Below are 18,687 nucleotides of genomic sequence, written 5' to 3' on the forward strand. Positions count from 1 at the left end.
GATGTGTTCTCTACCTACAAATATTTTAAAATCTGCCTTTTTTTCCCCCAAATTTGCTCTGAGGTGTCACATGATTTAGAGTCCACTTATTACTAAACTATAAGTAATAAGATGCAGCTCTGTATTTTATCTTAGTTTTCCTTTTTGGGGTGGGGGGGTGGTATTTATTGTAATTATTTTATGTTTAAACTCAGTATTCTGTATAAGGAGTTCACTTGTATCTTGTTTTGTGCCACTTGTCAAAAATTAGTTTCAAAAAGGAAATGGAGTGTGTGTGTGCTGGCACAACAGTACAGATGCATCAGTAAATAAAATGCTAATAAAGGAAATTAAGTCTGTGTGTGTTTTTTTTTTTTTCTTCATTTGTCTTTTGTAACTTTGGGATTTTATGTTTCTCTCCCTTCCTGTTTAATTGTTCGGTTTGCAGGTGGGTTCATTTCTTCCTGCTTTAACACCAACCTCTAACATGTCCTGTAAATGTTTATCAACACTAAAACAAACCTCTTGGACACCATGTGGGGATAAGGTAGTAATTTTTATTTATGAGACATTACATAAAACAAATTAATAAAATAAAAACTTTTTTTTTCTTTTACAATTTAGTTCAACATAAGAGGGCGGGCAGAATCAAATGCAGTAACAATCAAGTCCGTTGGAGGTTGGAGGTTGTCAGGCCTTTTCAAAGTCTGGTTCAGCTGCATCTGTCTTCCCTTTGACCGGGAGCTTTTCTCTACTATTGCCCACTCATGCTCAGACTGAATTGAACAGGAGATGCAGTGCAGACCCTGTTTACGTGGTCGACTTGATATATTACCAGTTTTGATCATTTGAATTAAACAGCTTTTTATGTGAATTTAAGTAAATTGAATCATCACAACTTAAGTAATATCTCATACAAAAAATTCAAGGCCCCCAAAGCGCTTTACATTGTGTATTATTCATTCACACAGATGGCGAAAGCAGAAGCTGCCATGCAAGGCACTCAACCACGACCCATCAGGAGCAATTAGGGGTTCGGTGTCTTGCTCAGGGACACCTCAACATGAGCTCTCTGGCTGGGGATTGAACCAGCAACCCTTGGGCTGCAGGACAACCACTCTACTCACTGAGTCATGCCGCCCCTAAATGACAGTGGATGTATCCACTAGCTGTGTTTTTCGAGGAACAAATAGTGCTTCACACTGAATCCAATATTCCTCTTGCACCAAATTCATGGTGGTGGGAAGGTACATGTGTACCTGCCCTGCAGCCTGATGGAATGACCACATTAATAATTTTCTATCAATATTGATGTTTATTTTATATTTATTAAACTCCTGATTGGAGACCAGTGAAGTCAATTGAATTTAATTAATTTTTATTTGTTGCATTGAATATTTAGTAAATTAAAATAATAAATTTGAAATGTAACCCTTTAACACAGTCTTAATCATACCTGACTAATAATCTTTTTTTATTTTATGTTTTATTAAAGGTCAAAATAAAGACTTCTGATATTTAAAAGAAAGATTTGTCCATTATTTCTTGGGTCAGGCTTTAAAGGGTTAATTAAATTTTAATCTAAAACGTAATTATAAAATAATCCATTTTTTTTTATATTTTATATATATTTATTATATATGTATTTTTTTTTTAAGTTTAATTATAATTAAACTTGGTTTAATTATATTTATTGTAATTAAACCAGCAATCTAGTTTAATTAAATGTATATATATTTTTTTTATTTAGATTTTAAGTAGAAGAAAAAGGAGAGCAAGAGAAGAAAAATGAAGAAAGAATAAAAATTGAATAACAAGAAGAAGGCAAAGAAGAAGAAGAAAAAGATGTACTGGAATCATTTTTTTTACTTTTCTTTTTTCAAGAAAAAAAAGTTTTTTTTGGTTGAGGACATTTTGCACTATATTTGGTTACAATTTACTGTCTGCAATTTTTGTTTGTTTTCCTTCTAACTATGCCTTTATTGTTATTTTGCCATATTAATGTTTTTAGTGTGTTTTTTGCAGTGAGGACAAGAATGCATTTGCATGTATTAAAAATAATTAAAAGAACCACGATTTACATTTATTTGTGTTTCACCCCTAAAATCGCTGTGTTTGACCCGCGGCTCACTGGTACATTTTCACTTTGGCCCATGGATGCAAAAAGCTTGGGCACCCCTGGCCTAACAACTGGATGTCATTGGACATCATTATCATTTGGCTGTAACGGTGAACTGACACGGTACAGTTTCAGAGGAAAGCTGTTTCTCCAATCTGACCTTAACTTGTCCATAAAAAGAAGAATCACTGCGTGGCCAACTTCCTTTCTGATCTTGCTTTTAATGTCTTTCTCGAAACTGTTGTTTACCGTTTCACTCCATTCCTTCAGCAAAATTCTACAAAATTCATCCCTGACTATAGGAGAACATTTGCAAGAATTAATTAGTTGTTCTCCTTTAAGCAACAGATCGTCTCTCAGTCCGATGTTATCGAGACTCTGTGCTAGATCCAGCAGATCTTTTCGAGTGGATGTGATTTTGTCAAACAGTGTATTTTTTTCAAGGTTATCTACTTGTGATAGCAAGGAGAAGATCGGACTTTTCTTAAATTTATCAGCTAAATTTTTGTAATCCAATTTAAACCTATAGTCTTTAAATTTCTCAGAGTCTAGGGTTGAGATGAGTTCTTCAAACCAATCTGGACATTTTGGTACCCAAAACTTGGTGAACCCTACTTTTAATAAGATGTTATATTTTTCTTTCCATTCAGCCGCTTTCTGCATCAACATAAACATACAAGGCTGTACTCCACCCTTTCTTTGTAAACAAGGACTGTTATAAGAATAAATATAAACAGTTTCTACCATTGGTCCATTACGGCTTATGAAATCTTCAAGCTCTTCAATCACAAACTCCTCGCTATGAGTGTGTTTACGGTTAGCAAAGTTTGGATATTTGGGCTTAAAACTTGTTTTGCTGCCATCTCGCATAAAAATTGTTGCGAAGGCATACTGTTTGGAATTAACTGTATTCATCTTCACATAATCTTTTATCGGCTGATAGAAACCGTCTGTTACAGTGGAAGACACACTATCACTGGTATCATTTGTTTCAGTGAGTAGAAACATTTCCACTATATGCTTAAATAACTCTGACCCAGGTGTTTTATTGTTTTTTGTACTGCGGTTGAAGTCCTTTGGTAAAACCGGGCTGTTGTGATTTTCCGGACATAATTTTCTTCCCAACTTTTCATGTAGTATCTGAAATATCAAAGTCTGGATGACATTATGCTTTTCCAAATAAGGGTTGCTTGCAATATGGCCAAATAAGTTAATGATGATTTCATAAGCTGTGCTGGACTAATGTTTGAAGTTATTCTCAAAACTGTGTATATACTCTTTTATATCATGTTCACACTTTGAGTCACTGTTCAATATTCTGCCACTGACAATGATGCCTTGAGTTGTGATGTTCTCCTCATCTTTCAAATCTTCGTCTCCATCTTTCCTACATAAAAAAGAACAAGAGTGAACTTAATTATTGATATTTAGAAGTTGATAATTTTTTAACATAAAATCTTGCTTGACTGTGTGTTCTTGTAGGTGTTCTGACTATATTTATTTATTTAACGGGTATTTCTAATTCCAATCCCTCACCAGAAATATTTGCCCTTAACCTAAATCCACAACTGTCACTATCTAAATGGTTAACAAAAATATCAGGTCTGTTGGATAAAGTGTCCAAGTTTAGGAATAGTCATGATCACAGTCCATACCACATCCATACCTTTTTTAAAGTAAATAAAAAGCTCATCAAGATGGAAACATTTAGTGCTTATAGATACAAAAATACTAAATGTCAACACAATTTCTCTTTTCAGAGCACCATTGTTGCTCAGTGTGCTGCAGTCCCATTTTCTTTTAACTCCAGTTAAGTTGGTGACCTTAAGCTGAGAAGCCAGAGGCCAGCCTAACACTGTTCACACTAACACCAAATTATATTCATGGCTGGGTAGATGCACAATTTATATTCAATATCTAACTAAAAAAAATATCATCTGTATCTTTCCCCATTCTCCTAAAACACAATCAGTGAGGGTTGTGTTACTTACCGGTTGTTTGTTCCAGTTTTGGAGACAGAAGTGGCGTGAACAGGTAGACAAGATGAAAGGGTCCTGTCTGTATCGATGAACTGGGCTTCTTTCAACTCTGTTATTCTGGATTGAAGATGTAAAAAAAGAATTTTACAAATGATGGAAATATTTTATTATATGACATAGACTTTTTAAGGTAAAAGTAGTGTAAGTGACAAGACTATTAAAAAATGTATGTATCAAAATTCCTATTATTATTTATTCATTATTCAAGGGGTTCATTTGAAATACAATATTTTAATCAGTTTACCTTAAATGATCCTACTAAACCTATTACATACTACTAAATCTGTGCTGGAACACCCTGGGATTAAGATATGAAATGCAAGTTTATTTATGATGGGGATATAAATTACAGACTTATGTCTTAACAAAAATATGTGATTAAATGATGAAAATTATGCATCAAAGTTCATATTATTTAAAAGTCTTCATTTTAAATGCAATATGCAATCAGTTCACCTTGAATTATTCAACCTGAGTTCAAAGTATCAGTTGACACATCTAGATTTTTAATTGTACCTCTGAAACATTAGAAAATGCATCCAGACTTTGGTACTGTATGTTGTCATGTCAATAACATCCCTGTCCGTACTAGATATGTTCTTGAAGCCTGAGTGCAGGACCATGCTGACAAATAAGCATGTAGACTAAACCAAAGTCATTAAAGTACCTGGACTACATGACTACAAGAAGAAAAAAAAAAAATTAAGTAAATGAAGGTGTGATGGGATGTCACGTCATTTTCTGCCACTAACTGCATCATTTAATTCTAAAAGGAGACATAAGTTAGAAAGAACAACTGGAGGCAGATCAATTTATCTTTAAAGGGGATCATTTTCAGTTTTGAAGAATTTGACCTAATACATTTCTTAAAGTTAAAACTGTTAGCCGTTAAAAAAAAAGAATTAAGTAATTTTTAATAGTGAAGATAATCAACTTTTAAACATGGTGGCCTTAAATTTAGTCTTTTGCTAAGTTTTGCTAAATGCTGACTGTGAAAAATTCCGTTTTTGATTAATATTTGGAAACAAAAGCAAACAATGACCCAACAGCATTTTATAAACATCTCATAAAAATATTTCCATTTCAAGAAGCAAAACGTGTATCACAATGGCTCACAAAGGTTTTGGACAAATAAAACATTTAAAGAGATGTGGATCTACAGGAGAGAAACAACATGGCTTTTCTATTGCTTTCATGAAAAATGGCAGAATAAAAAATTGTTTTTCCAAACTTTAAAGACAAGAAAAAAGTTAAAGTTAATTACCATGAAGAAGTTTTACTTAACTGGATGATTTTCTAAGCTGCAAATGATAGAAACTGTTTTAATTTCTACATACAAGTGACAAGCGGATGTGATTTCTCAACGTAGTTTATTTACATAAGAGAAGAATAGAATAGACTATAATACGTTATTGTCTTTATACTTTGATGCACGATGAAATTGCAACAGCTGCCAATGAGACAGTGTCTAAAAATAAAATCTATGCAAGCCTAAATAATATTAAAATCTATAAAACTAAGTAACGTAAAATCTATACAAACTATAAGCAACACAAAGGTTTCAGCCAGTAGACGCCCATTGAGGCAATGAGAATAACAGCACTATTCATCAGTTCAGGGTTTTGACAGTGACTTTTACATGTTTTTAGTATTAAAAGTACCCATTTTATTTCTTCATGAGATTTCTCATACTTAAACTGTTAGACAGAGCGTCATTATTACCAGCAAGGTGTCCTCTCTCTCTGCTGCTTCAGAATGTGAGAGAATCTCCAGCCACTGTGGTCAATATTTTGGTCGGAAAGTGACTAATATGAGTCCAACAACTTCAACATATTCTCTGCTTTCCTCGCTACATGCGCTGGTTAGCCCCGCCCACTGCGTTTGATGGGCTAGGCTGACAGATAAAATAAATTCATGATGCACTGCAACATGGACCATGAAATAATTAATTAAATAGATAAATAATTAATTAAATAGTGAAATAATGAAATAGAGAAATAATTAATTATATAGATAAATAATTAATTAAACAGTGAAATAATGAAATAGAGAAATAATTAATTATATAGATAAATAATTAATTAAATAGTGAAATAATGAAATAGAGAAATAATTAATTATATAGATAAATAATTAATTAAATAGTGAAATAATGAAATAGAGAAATAATTAATTAAATAGTGAGATAATTATATATGTTTTTACATATATTCATTTGTATTTTAATTAATTAATGATACATTTAATAACACATTTATGTATTTAATTATCATTTTAGTTATTTAATGACACATTTAAGTAATTATTGAATGATATATTTAATTAATTCATTGTGTCACTTTACGTCCCCCCCACCAAACTGCATTTTTATCCTCAATCATCAGCACATCCTCTAAATGTTTATCACCAACACCAAAACAAACTTCAAACAAATATATTTCATTGAGACATTACATTTGCAAAGTTGGGACAGGTGTAAAAGTTAAATACAACATAACAAACCAATTAATACAAAGGATAACTCATAACAATGAACCAATATGACATGAATTCAGTTGAAGTTGAATGGTGTGAACTGAATGGCCTTGTAATTGAATTCCAGCAAATTGAATCATCAACCACTGTAGTAATGTCTCATTTGAAAAAAAACCCCAAAAACATAGAACTTAAAAACTTAAAAAATTAAAAAATGAGAGTACGCCATAAGAACGGCAAGTTTACTCTTGGGTAAAACGACTGATCTGAACCAAGTTGATACAGCTGCTTAGGGCAGCTGTTTCCTAAAAATGTCTTTGCGAAATATGGAACCACTGCTGATCTTAGTTTTTCTCTTACATGTTGCATGAACTCCTTCTCAACTATTTTAGTCCATTTTGCATTATAGTCCGATAACCCAAAAATTTCATGCCCTTGGTCCAAATGCTCTTGTCTTGTACGATGGCAGTTCAAAGCAGATTTAAGTTTGTCTTTATAAAGGTTTTTTTCATGGTTATTTTCAAAAAATTCTTTGATTAAATTTTGAAAATTGGACTTAATATTGAATGCGACCTTTTCTTGATCTTTACAGAATTTCTGGAAAGGTGAACCTGAATGAGAAATGTCAGAGTACTTGATATTTTTGTAATAATGTGGGCCTGCTATTCCATAATTCTTAGTATAAAAAATGTGTCTCTGAAACCCATAGAAGTGTTTAAAGATCGGACTTTGGTCTAGAAGTAGGAACATACATGGGGTTTTGTTATACCTGTGTAAACATGGACTGTTGAATGTATAGATGAAGAGAGCGCTGACTTCATCTCCTTCGTCCTGAAGAAATGTGTTTAAATCATTAAGTAAAATTTCTTCAGAGTGTAAAGAATTTGCATGATTTGGTTTGTACTGATTAGAAATGACCCAGGTACAATTTTTCATAAGTAAATAAAAGCGTGCAAATTGATTATGTTCACATGTTACACCATTTAAGGAACGTGTATTAAAATTTGGAGTGGCTTTTGTTATGTCAGTGAACGCAGCTTCTTTGTTTCCCTTCATGATCTTGTCCAATTTTTCTTTTACTTCTTGAGTTTTTGGTGTAAGGTGACGTTGCTTTGCCCCTCCATCTTCCCTGAATAAAGAACAAGGTTGGACATTGAAACTCGAGATTAAATTTATTTAGCACATTATATATTTTTTTATTCGTGGATCTCTTTTTTGTAGTTTCGGTTTCATGTGTACAGATATGAGGTTTTCAGTAATGTGCTATGCTGTTTTGACTGGTGTTGAGCTTGATCTTATTCTCAGTTCATAACATTTTATTTAGATAGCTGTAAGCAATACTTTCTACGCTATGACATAAACTTATGACTGGTGTTGTTATTGCAATGTTGTCTCACTCTGACTCAGGATAATAAAGAATGAGGCCAGTGTGAACCAGATTGAAGAATAATGGGCAGTCAGCTGATGACATGATTACAGTTTGTGTGCATGAAGAAACCTCTGAGCCTGTATCCCAAAAATACTGAACTGCTATCTGTCATACAAGCTCCTTCATCAATCAGCTTTAGAATAAAACCCAGAAAAACAATTATTTGACTGGAGACTGATTCACTAAGGCTTTACTTTGTAATAACAAATACTTTCCTCCACAATAGCAAGTGTGCTTGTAAATGTTCAGATTACACTTAACTAAAAGATATTTCTAATTCACATCCATCACTGGCTGTGCTAAATACTTTAGTTGTGTAGCACACATAAGAGATTTATTCACATGTAAAATTATGAAAGGGGGGGGCAGGATCAAAATTATTACTTTACAGTCTAATTTTGTAAACACACCAATCTCAATACTTATGAGTCCATTAGATAATAATTGACAAACTGTTATGGTAAACCTATGTGCAGCCGTTACTATCTAAATAGTTAAAAAATGTTAGTAGATTGGTTTAAATGTGGGAATTACTAAGGTGACTGTCCATACCTCCCAATACCTCTTTTAAAATAAAATTATCCCACAAAAAATAGATACATTTACTTTACTACATATATACATACTTTAGAAATACAAAAATACTGAATGTCAACAGAAGACCTCTCAGTAGAGCGTTGTTAGCATGTGTTGGCACTGTTTTTTCTTTTTTTTTTTTTAGAACTTCAGCATTGTTGCAGGGCTGTGAGTTTAGTGAAGACAGAATAATGTTGAAACATGTAAATAAGTTTGCTGCAGTCCCGTTTCGAATTTGAGCTGAGAAGCAAGAAGTCAGGATTTGCATTTATTCTGCAAAGTTCTTGTAGAGACTAACACTAAATTGCCTCCTATGAAACTGTTCCTGTAAAATGTATGTGTTACCTATTTAATATTCAATCAAAGAAAAAAAATCCTTCTATCCCTTGATTCTCATAAAGCATGATGAATGAGGGTTGAGTTACTTACCCAAGGGTTGCTCCACTTTTGGTACCAGCTAAATTAATGGGAGTGGGTAAGGTGGACTTGATGAATTCTAAAGTACAACATGGAAGCTCTTTCCCGGCACACTGAGCTGTTAAGAACTGTCTGAACCTGGATTCAAACGAGATAAAAATAAAAATGCAAGTTTACATGTGATGTGCTTAATTCATTGTAGACTTAAATCTAAAGAAAGATGGATGTGATGAAATGATAAAGTTATGCATACAAATTTAAATTATTATAAAAATTAAGTTTTAATTAAATATTTTAATTTGTTCACCTAGTTCCAGGTAGTTGATACAACTAGATGGTTTAAATATGACATTGCATTTCTTAGAATACCTTTGAATATCAGTGATGTCCTGCTGCCTTCCCAGATATACAAACGATGGATTGCTATTTTCTGTTTGGAAAGAGAAAAAACTGTTACTTATGTTATTTACAATCCTTACTTTGACCTTGTTTAAAACCGAAGAAATGAAAAAGTATCTTACAGTTTGTATTTTGTGTGATTTCCTATTTATTTACAGGTTAAAAAAAATCTTAACTTCACGAACCCACAGAGCGCAAGAAGAGTTTTTGGACTCTTTCTGTCTAAGATTTCTCATATGTGTGTGTGTGTGTGTGTGTTGCGTATATGTTGTGCAAATTACGTCCACCTGCGCTCAAAAACACGTCAGCCTCGTCTTTTCATTTGAAAAGACGTGAAATTGAAGCATCCGCTCACTTTCTGTAAGTCTAACTTTCTCTGGCAATGAGAAAAGATTATCTATCCTATCTATCCTGTTTTAGGATTTATTGTCAGATCGTAACTGAGTATGCATATAACAGTGTCATCTAAAGTACAATAACAAAATATCGCCATGTCTGCATCCAGCATGAAATTTAGTTTCAGTTTTGTAGTTAAGCCAGCCATGTGATTTCCCCGCTAAAAGACGAGCACTGTTGCATGCCATTTTCCCTATGACTGTAATTTAATTTTCAGTTATCCTAGTTTTGCGATGTGATGGATTTATTTTTCTTCGCCGATTTCTGTGTTGCAGTAGAAAAGAGAATTTTGACCAGGGACTGATGACACGTATGACTGACTTTTGATTGGCTGTTGTACTAACAATGATTAAATCACCAGAAAAGTAGATCAGAAATCTTTGGACGAGTAACACAGTTTTAGGACACTGTTAGTTTTATAGAAAAGTTTAGATGTAAGTCTTGTTTTGTGTAAATTAGCATAAAAAGGTAAAAGAAGAACTTTGAAGACATTCTTTTCGTGCGTACTGAGTGCAAAGAAACCTGTGGTCCAAAGCTGATGAGTCAGCACCGCTGCACCCACAAGCACAATACATGAACATGTTTTACGTATCACGGCCCAACAATTAATTTAGCACGTTATAACATGATTTATTTTTCTTTGGTGGCAGTAACTCAGAAATGAGTTCTGAACCATGCTGACAAATAAAAAGTTAAATCTAAACTTAAGTAATTAAAGTATTTAAACTGTCAAACATCAAATATCTAAAAACAAATTAATTAATAGAGAGTTGCATGTCTTACCATACTGGAGATGTATCCTTAAAGTTGGTAATCGAATAAGTAGCAAGTAAACAGAGATAGAAATCTTCTTCCTCCATATCTTTGAAGAAGATATAGGTATTATTCCAGTGTTATTTCTTCGTGTTTGTCTCGGTTTTCTTATCTGAAACTGTATTCGTCCTCTTTTTTGAACAAATATTCGTCTTCCTAGTCGTATTCGAGTACATAATATATCTCTTCTTCTTCTTCTTCTTCTTATTATTATCATTATTATTATTATTATTATTTTAGAGGCAGATTATCTGGTCTAGGGTTGTTTACAGGCTGTATCCAGGCTGTCTGCCTTACGTTTCATTATGTGTACAAGGATGCAGGCGGAGTGTCAATGCTGATGGGTGGGACCATTATTGTTCATTATGTAATATTTGCCTGTACTTTACTCCTTCATTCCTCAGAAGTGCTGTACTCAAGTACGTATTTAGGGTACTTGTAGAGTGGCTTGGTATTGAGAAATTGCTTGTGTCTTCATGCTGAGGAGTTAAAATATACCACCCACTAAAGTTGATGTGCCAAATACAAATTACAAACAGTTTTTCTTCTTTCTTTTGTCAATTAGATAATATGTATATGATATGAATGTGAACTTTTGTCACAATAGAGAATTTTGACACAGGTATGCAGGTTATAAAGGTTTATATTTTGTTCTATCATTTACATTGTAAATATTGTATTATTATGTTTATATGTATTGTCTTTTTAGTTTATTACCGTGTTGTTTTTATTTTTTTACTAGTGGTAAATGGGTGTGCATAGCCTTCGATACATGTATGACTGCATTTCACTGCCATCTTGCACGTGACAAAAAAACAACTTGAAACCTGAATTAATAAGATTTAAGCTGGTGATCATTTTGTCTGTAGTTGTTGTTTTTTACAATAAGCACCAACGTTGTAAGGCCAGGCACATTTCACATACAAGACAATTCAAAGTACTGTACCACAATGAAGCACTAATCGGTCTGAACAATTACACCAGAACAGAAAGAGAAGGTGTTTAAATTTTAAAGGGACAATGTGTAAAAATTACTGCCATGTATTGTTTTAATCGTGTATCACATTCTAACGTATAGTGCATACTAGCGTCTCAATTTCGTAAACGTGTTGCAACAATGGTAGATACCGTGTCTCAAAAAGCTGTGAAAACACTAATGAAAGCATGTCAATAATTAATAGTGTTCACCTTGTTACAAAGAAATGATTTACTTGAACAGTGGTTGAACATTAACTTTATTCACTGCACAACATCTGGTAGACAGAAACTCTGTCAGATAACATTACTCTGTGTTTAGAAGGAAGAATGGTTCTCTAGGGGGAACAGTTCTCGACGGGAAAACTGTCTTTGACACAGCACTGCCTTATTGATTTAGTAAAATCCAGCTTATAAAGCTGTCCCACCTCCTTTTAGTCCGACTGTATCGCAACTGTAAAAAGCCGGCGTTTACCTATGAAACTGACTGAAACCATATAAATACACATACACTTCTGCTATGGTCTATTTTAGCAGAAACTACTGTTATGCTCCCATGGTAACAAGCAACACTGTCTAACAAAGTCGAATGAAAAAAGTTAGCTTTAGGCTCATTTAGGCAGTACCGCTGACTTACTTATCGAGGAGAAAGCTGTCAACTTCAGCATCCCTTTTAAAATCTTTCTCCTCTTGACCTCTTTCTACCAGGGAATGCTAGCCTGATGTTTTTCCTTTTTGTATTGTCTGGTCACGCTGCCTTTTAAGTTCCATTTTTTGCAGGGAAAACGTATAGTTGGTGCTATTTGTCGCTTGCCGATGGCTGTAGTTTCAAAATGGCAGACCTGTCATATGTAATAACAAATCTAAAATTCTTAGCTTACGAGTCAAGTCAAGTCAAGTCAAGTCAAGACAAATTTATTTGTATTGCACATTTGGTGTAGAAGACAATTCAAAGTGCTTTACCCAAAACATAAAAACACTACAGCAAGATGCAGGAAAAATATATACAAAAATACAAGTGCATTAGAAAAACAAAGATTAAAAAAAATCAAATTGATTACATAAAAACAAAAGGAAAAAGCTCAGATAAAGAAATAAAGTTAAGATTTCATCATAAAAGAACCAGCTGCAGATCTGGACTCCTAGTAAGAACTATTGAAATGCAGCTGAAAACAGTTGGGTCTTCAACCTTGGTTTAAATAAGCCAAGTTTATTTAAAAAATAAACCAACATATCTCATAAAACAAAATACAATAATAAAATAATTTAAAATCACATTAAAATAACATAAAACACATAAGAGCATAAATATAAAAACTCAGAGTGCTCAAGCTGAGGGAAAAGCCAGTGAAAACAGGTGTGTTTTTAATAATGATTTAAAATGCTTAATGCTCTGTACAGATTTAATATTAAAAGGCAAACTGTTGCTGTTACTGTTGAGTTTGGGAGCAGTGACAGAAAAAGCTCTGTCACCTCTGCCTTTTAACCTGATGCTAGGAACTGTTTAGAGTAGCTGGTTTGTTGATCTCAGTGCTCTGACAGGACTATGGACGATTAAAAACTCTGATAAGTAAGGTGGTGCTGTGCTATTAAGACTTTTAAAAACAAGCAGTAAAAGTTTGAACTGGATTCTGTACTGTACAGCAAGCCAGTGAAGTGAAGCCAGCACTGGAGTGATATGCTCATGTCGTTTCTCCGTCAGAAGATGAGCGGCCAAGTTTTGAACAATTTGTAAAGGAGAATGTGGCAGACAGAAAATCTCCTGTCTGCCAGATATGACTGGAACCACTTCAGAGCTAGACCTCTAATGCCAACACGTGTCAAAACGAGATAACAAGATTTGATTATCAGCTGCATCAAAGGCTGATGTAAGATCTAGAAGAACCAAAGCAGCGGAGCTACCACAGTCCACAGACATAAGCAAGGTTATTAAAAACTCTCAAGGCCAACTTCTCAGTAGAAATAAACATGTTTAACGCCTGGTACAAAAAAACATTTTAGGTCAAGTTTACCTTGGCAAGTAAACAACAAAATGTTACACAATGTCCCTTTAATGTTTTAAAAACAGATCAACTGTTTGAAACATCCCTGAGATGAACAATCATCCTGCATCTCTGTTCTATCAGGCATCATGCTGACAGTGTCACAGTGGAGAAACGAATCACCACGTACCCAAATCAGAAGCCGTGGATGAACAAGGAGGTACGGCTCCTGCTGAAAGCCCGCAACACCGCCTTTAGATCAGGTGATGCACAGGCTTACAGCGTATCCAGGGCTAACCTGAGGAGGGGCATCAAAAAGGCCAAGCACTGCTATAAGCTGAAGGTGGAGGAACACTTCTCCAACTCCGACCCCAGACGCATGTGGCAGGGCATCCAGGTCATCAGTGACTACAAATCGGGTAACTCATCCATGATCACCACAGATGTTTCCTTTTTAAATGAGTTAAATGACTTCTTTGCTCGTTTTGACGGGGATAACACTGTAGCAGTCACCAGCACTTGGCTCCCAGCAGACCATCAGCCCCTCACACTCACCACTGCAGACGTCTGCACCACACTGAAACAGATCAACGCACGCAAGGCTGCTGGCCCAGACGGCATCCCTGGTCGTGTGCTCAGAGCATGTGCGGAGCAGCTCACAGAGGTCTTCACGGACATCTTCAACCTGTCCCTTACCCAAGCAGCTGTGCCAACATGCCTCAAATCCACCTCCATTGTACCGGTACCAAAACACTCCAGTCCGGCATGCCTGAATGACTACCGGCCAGTCGCACTCACACCCATTGTGATGAAGTGCTTCGAGCGGCTAGTCCTGTCACATCTGAAGAGCTGCCTTTCACCCACACTGGACCCACATCAGTTTGCCTACCGCAGCAATAGGAGTACAGAGGATGCAGTCTCCACAGCGCTGCAGTCTGTGCTCACACATCTGGACAATACCAATACATACGCACGGATGCTGTTTGTTGACTTCAGCTCAGCATTCAACACTGTCAGACCCTCCAGGTTAATCACTAAACTTGGAGACTTGGGCATCACCACCCCCCTCTGCTTCTGGATAAAGGACTTTCTGACCAACAGACCTCAACATGTTAGGTCAGGCAACACCTGCTCCTCCACCATCACACTCAACACAGGCGTACCGCAGGGCTGTGTGCTGAGCCCATTCCTGTATTCTCTCTTCACCCACGACTGCAGGCCTGTACATGGATCCAACTCCATCATCAAGTTTGCTGACGACACCACGGTGATCGGCCTCATCAGCAACAACGATGAGTCGGCCTACAGGGAGGAGGTTCAGCACCTGGCCACGTGGTGCGCAGACAATCACCTGCTCCTTAACACAAAGAAAACCAAGGAGCTCATCGTGGACTTCAGGAGGGAGAGAGGAGGCACACATCACCCCATCCACATCGACGGGATGGCAGTTGAACGTGTCTCCAGCTTCAAGTTCCTGGGGATCCACATCTCGGAGAACCTGAATTGGACCACCAACACCTCCAGCCTTGTGAAGAAGGCTCACCAGCGCCTCTTCTTCCTGAGGACGCTGAAGAAACACCACCTGTCTTCAGCCATCCTGGTGAACTTTTACCGCTGTGCGATTGAGAGCATCCTGACCAGCTGTGTCACGGTCTGGTATGGGAACTGCTCTGTCGCAGATCGCAAGGCGCTGCAGCGAGTGGTGAAAACTGCCCAACGCATCACAGGGTCTCCACTTCCAGCCCTCGAGGAAGTCCAGAGGAAACGCTGTCTGCGTCGAGCTCGCAGCATCCTCAAAGACTCATCCCACCCTGCACATGGACTGTTTGCACTCCTGCCGTCTGGCAGGCGCTTCAGAAGCCTCAGGACAAAGACCAGCAGGCTGAGGAACAGCTTCTTCCCCAGAGCTGTCTCGTTGCTGAACTCTGCCCCCCACTGACTGACCCCATACCACACTACGTCCCATCACACACCCCCCGACCTGACCGAGTACTATGTACTGAACATTCCACTAGCCTTTCCACTTCACTGTTTATTTAGTTAGACTCCTGTTCATTACTTTGCATTATTTCAATGTCCACTGCACTAGTGACTAAGTTACATAAAGACTTGTAAATACTGATGTACATTAATGCACATATCCATCTGTATATTATGCTCATAGTACTTAAATCATCATACTGTGATAATCACTTTTTTTGCTTTTGTACATTGCACATTTGTACATACTGTACAGTCATTTGCACATACTGTATATAATATATCTTGCACTTGTTGCTTATTGCACTTCTGGTTAGATGCCAAACTGTGTTTCGTTGCATTGTACTTGTACATGTGTAATGACAATAAAGTTGAATCTAATCTAATCTAATCTAATTTATCTCTAACAAGACACACAAACATATAAAGCAGTGATCATCATCCAGAACAGCTGACAATAAAAAGATCATCACGTGATTTCCTGTAAACTCTGTGCTGCTTCTGTCATCACAGCATTACTGTAGCTGTAACCACAAGGTGTGGCTCCTAAAAGCCATACACTGAATAGCCTGCCTTTTAGTTGTGCAAATGCCATTACAAGAAGATTATTGAAGCTAGAGTTTTGTTTTGAGTATGACCCCGAAGTGTACCTTGTGGGCCAAAAGGCCTGCTTCGGAGCCAGACTTTTCTGCTGACACCAGTCTCAGTCATGAAATGACAGCCTCTACTTTTCTGCACGTTAAAACAGAAAGCAACACGTGTTAATACAAGTGAAGGAGCCATATGTTCAAACAATAACAAAATAAACCCGGGTATTGGTATTTTTCTTTTAGTTCAAATTGTTTAACCTGAGTGCACTTGTAAACACGTGGACTGAGCTAACCAGGATGTCTCTCTCTTTTCCTGCTACTACCTGGGTCTACCACTGGGCCGTGGCTGTGGGCGTCTGATGCATCAGAAGGACAGCGTTGACACCACACTTGTCAGCCCTATCTCAGCTTGGACTACGTGTTCAAAAAATGATATGTAATCTACCATCCAAGTGAATATTTACTTTCTGTTGTTCATATAAATAACAAGGAGGGGTATTAGGTAACATTTATTTAGGTAACAGAATTGTGGTGTAACTTAAGTATACCAAGCTGATCGTTGTTGAATGTGGCACAACAGTTTATAGCACACTGCACATTTATGCACATAGATTATTTATTAAGAGTTCTTTTGTTATCTTTATCTTCTATCTAGTTTTTTTTAATTGCTTGTTTTTTATTTTATAATGTTTTATGACATTTAGGGTGGACGGCAAAGTAAGATTTTAATTGCTCAGGGAAACTTGTTTCCTTACTGTGCAAATGACAAACACTTTGAATCTTGAAATGTATTATGAGAAAAAAACTTTGGCAACATTGTGATGTGTCATAGATTTTTATTTAAAATATGTATTTTCTCGATAATGTCAGGCTTCAGTCTGCTCCTCTTCTGGCACACTACCTCTCCAGCTTCGGACAGGTTGCACCTGAAAGAAACACAAGAACAAAATTGTAATTAATTAATTGTAATTGGTCAGAAACCAGCTTGGCTTTCTAAGGTCCTGCAGGTTGTGGTTTTTCCCCTGCAGCTGTAAACTGAGACGTTTCCTCTGATGCTTCTGGTTGCAGTTTATGATTAACTTTAAAGTCTGCTTTTTGCAAGGCTATTTAAAAAAAACATCTATATAAAGAAAGGGAAATAAAGCTTACCTGTGATGTTGAAGGCACTGTCCACTCCGTCCTTCTCTCACACTCCGAGCTCCTTCAGCAGTTACCCTGGCAGACGTTTGTTTCCCAAAATCTCTAAAAGCTAGATGTAATCCAATACAAGTTGATGCTGATGTGATGCTTTCCCTAATTTTGTTGTCAAAATGTAATGTTGCACAATGACGTAACGAGGCCTCGTTTGGTCTATCACGTGACTTTTGGCATGCTGAATCCTGCTCAGAGACAATTTGTGTCCCAATTCAGGGTCTGCACACTTTTTTTTTTTCTCCATTGTTTTATTGAAATCTTAGAACATACAGATTAATTGGAAAATTAACAATTAACAAAAAGAACAGGGAACAAAAAAAAAAAGAACACAAAAACAAGAAACGCCAGGGGTTTTACATGAAAGTAATAAACAATGACAAGCAAATACAACTTATAAAAATACATTAAATTTTGAACATAGGGATACTGTTTTCTGGGCTTTCCTACTGTCAGAGGAGGTCAGGGTGTGGATATATAGCTCCACTTCTTTTAGAAAACAAACACATGAGGTTTTGTTTTGGTAACTTTACATTTGTGATTATAAAATTTGGCCAACAGTATAAGGTTACATAGAAAGAAATAATCATAATCTGTTTCAATATTTCTGAGTCCAAATAAGACATCTTTGAAAAAAAGTTTAAAATTATCGTAAACATTGTCTAAAATAAAAGGGCAGATACCTCGCCACAGGTGACTGGTGTGTTCGAAGGCCCAGAAAAGGTGAGAGACTGTTTCTGGATGAACATTGCAAAAGGAACAGGCAATATCAATGTCTTTCTTATACCTAATCAGGAATGATTTCACTGAGTAACAGCGATGGATGATTTTAAAAGAAACTTCTTTCACTTTATTAACTAATAAGTATTTTTTGGGGAGAGTCCATGTTTTGTTCCAGCATACTCCAGTAACCATACTTAGACCAGGCTGAGATCACATATGGGACAGATACAGAGTCAGCTTGGAATAAACTACGAATAATTTTATTATTTTTAGAAGAGCCAGATTAAAAACATAACCTACCAACAGAGGTGTCAAGTGGATCAAGAGAAGGTAACAGAGCGTCAGAGAGTGAAGGAGTTTGGCCCCTCATGGCTGCCGGGATAGCGTCAAATACAACAGCAAATTGTTTTGGGCTTATAGGAATCTTAAAATGGCAAAGAAATTCTTGGTAGCTGAGAAGGTTTGAGTTAAAGAGTTGGCTTACCAACACAATGTTTTTCCTAAACCAGTTGTCAGAAAATAAAGATTTGTTTCTGTAGCACATATCTTTGTTATTCCAAATAAAGTATCTATTTGGAGAAAAGTTATGTTTGAAAATAAGAGA

General features: G+C 36.1%; 2 protein-coding genes across 5 annotated transcripts; both read right to left on the reverse strand.

The window, feature by feature from the left end:
* Positions 1 to 2,175: 2,175 nt before the first annotated feature.
* Positions 2,176 to 16,950, reverse strand: LOC121642816. 2 transcript variants are annotated; one of them, XM_041989778.1, is made up of 3 exons: positions 16,937 to 16,950; positions 4,090 to 4,194; positions 2,176 to 3,485 (listed from the first exon to the last, which is right to left on the reverse strand). In XM_041989778.1, exon 3 carries the CDS (start codon positions 3,104 to 3,106, stop codon positions 2,177 to 2,179), a length of 930 nt encoding a protein of 309 aa, XP_041845712.1. In that variant the 5' UTR covers positions 3,107 to 3,485; positions 4,090 to 4,194; positions 16,937 to 16,950; the 3' UTR covers position 2,176. The 2 variants fall into 2 exon arrangements, with proteins under 2 accessions (XP_041845712.1, XP_041845713.1); XM_041989779.1 differs by lacking the exon at positions 16,937 to 16,950 and adding an exon at positions 4,382 to 4,398.
* On the reverse strand, positions 6,674 to 10,871 carry LOC121642815. 3 transcript variants are annotated; one of them, XM_041989775.1, is made up of 4 exons: positions 10,613 to 10,871; positions 9,404 to 9,464; positions 9,047 to 9,172; positions 6,674 to 7,741 (listed from the first exon to the last, which is right to left on the reverse strand). In XM_041989775.1, the coding sequence occupies exons 1-4, from the start codon at positions 10,857 to 10,859 to the stop codon at positions 6,820 to 6,822; spliced, it is 1,356 nt and encodes a 451-aa protein (XP_041845709.1). In that variant the 5' UTR covers positions 10,860 to 10,871; the 3' UTR covers positions 6,674 to 6,819. The 3 variants fall into 3 exon arrangements, with proteins under 3 accessions (XP_041845709.1, XP_041845711.1, XP_041845710.1); XM_041989777.1 differs by lacking the exon at positions 9,404 to 9,464; XM_041989776.1 differs by lacking the exon at positions 9,404 to 9,464 and having other exon boundaries at positions 9,047 to 9,181; positions 10,609 to 10,871.
* Positions 16,951 to 18,687: the final 1,737 nt, after the last annotated feature.

Source organism: Melanotaenia boesemani, chromosome 7, assembly GCF_017639745.1.
Source record: "Melanotaenia boesemani isolate fMelBoe1 chromosome 7, fMelBoe1.pri, whole genome shotgun sequence".
NCBI classification, from domain to species: domain Eukaryota; kingdom Metazoa; phylum Chordata; class Actinopteri; order Atheriniformes; family Melanotaeniidae; genus Melanotaenia; species Melanotaenia boesemani.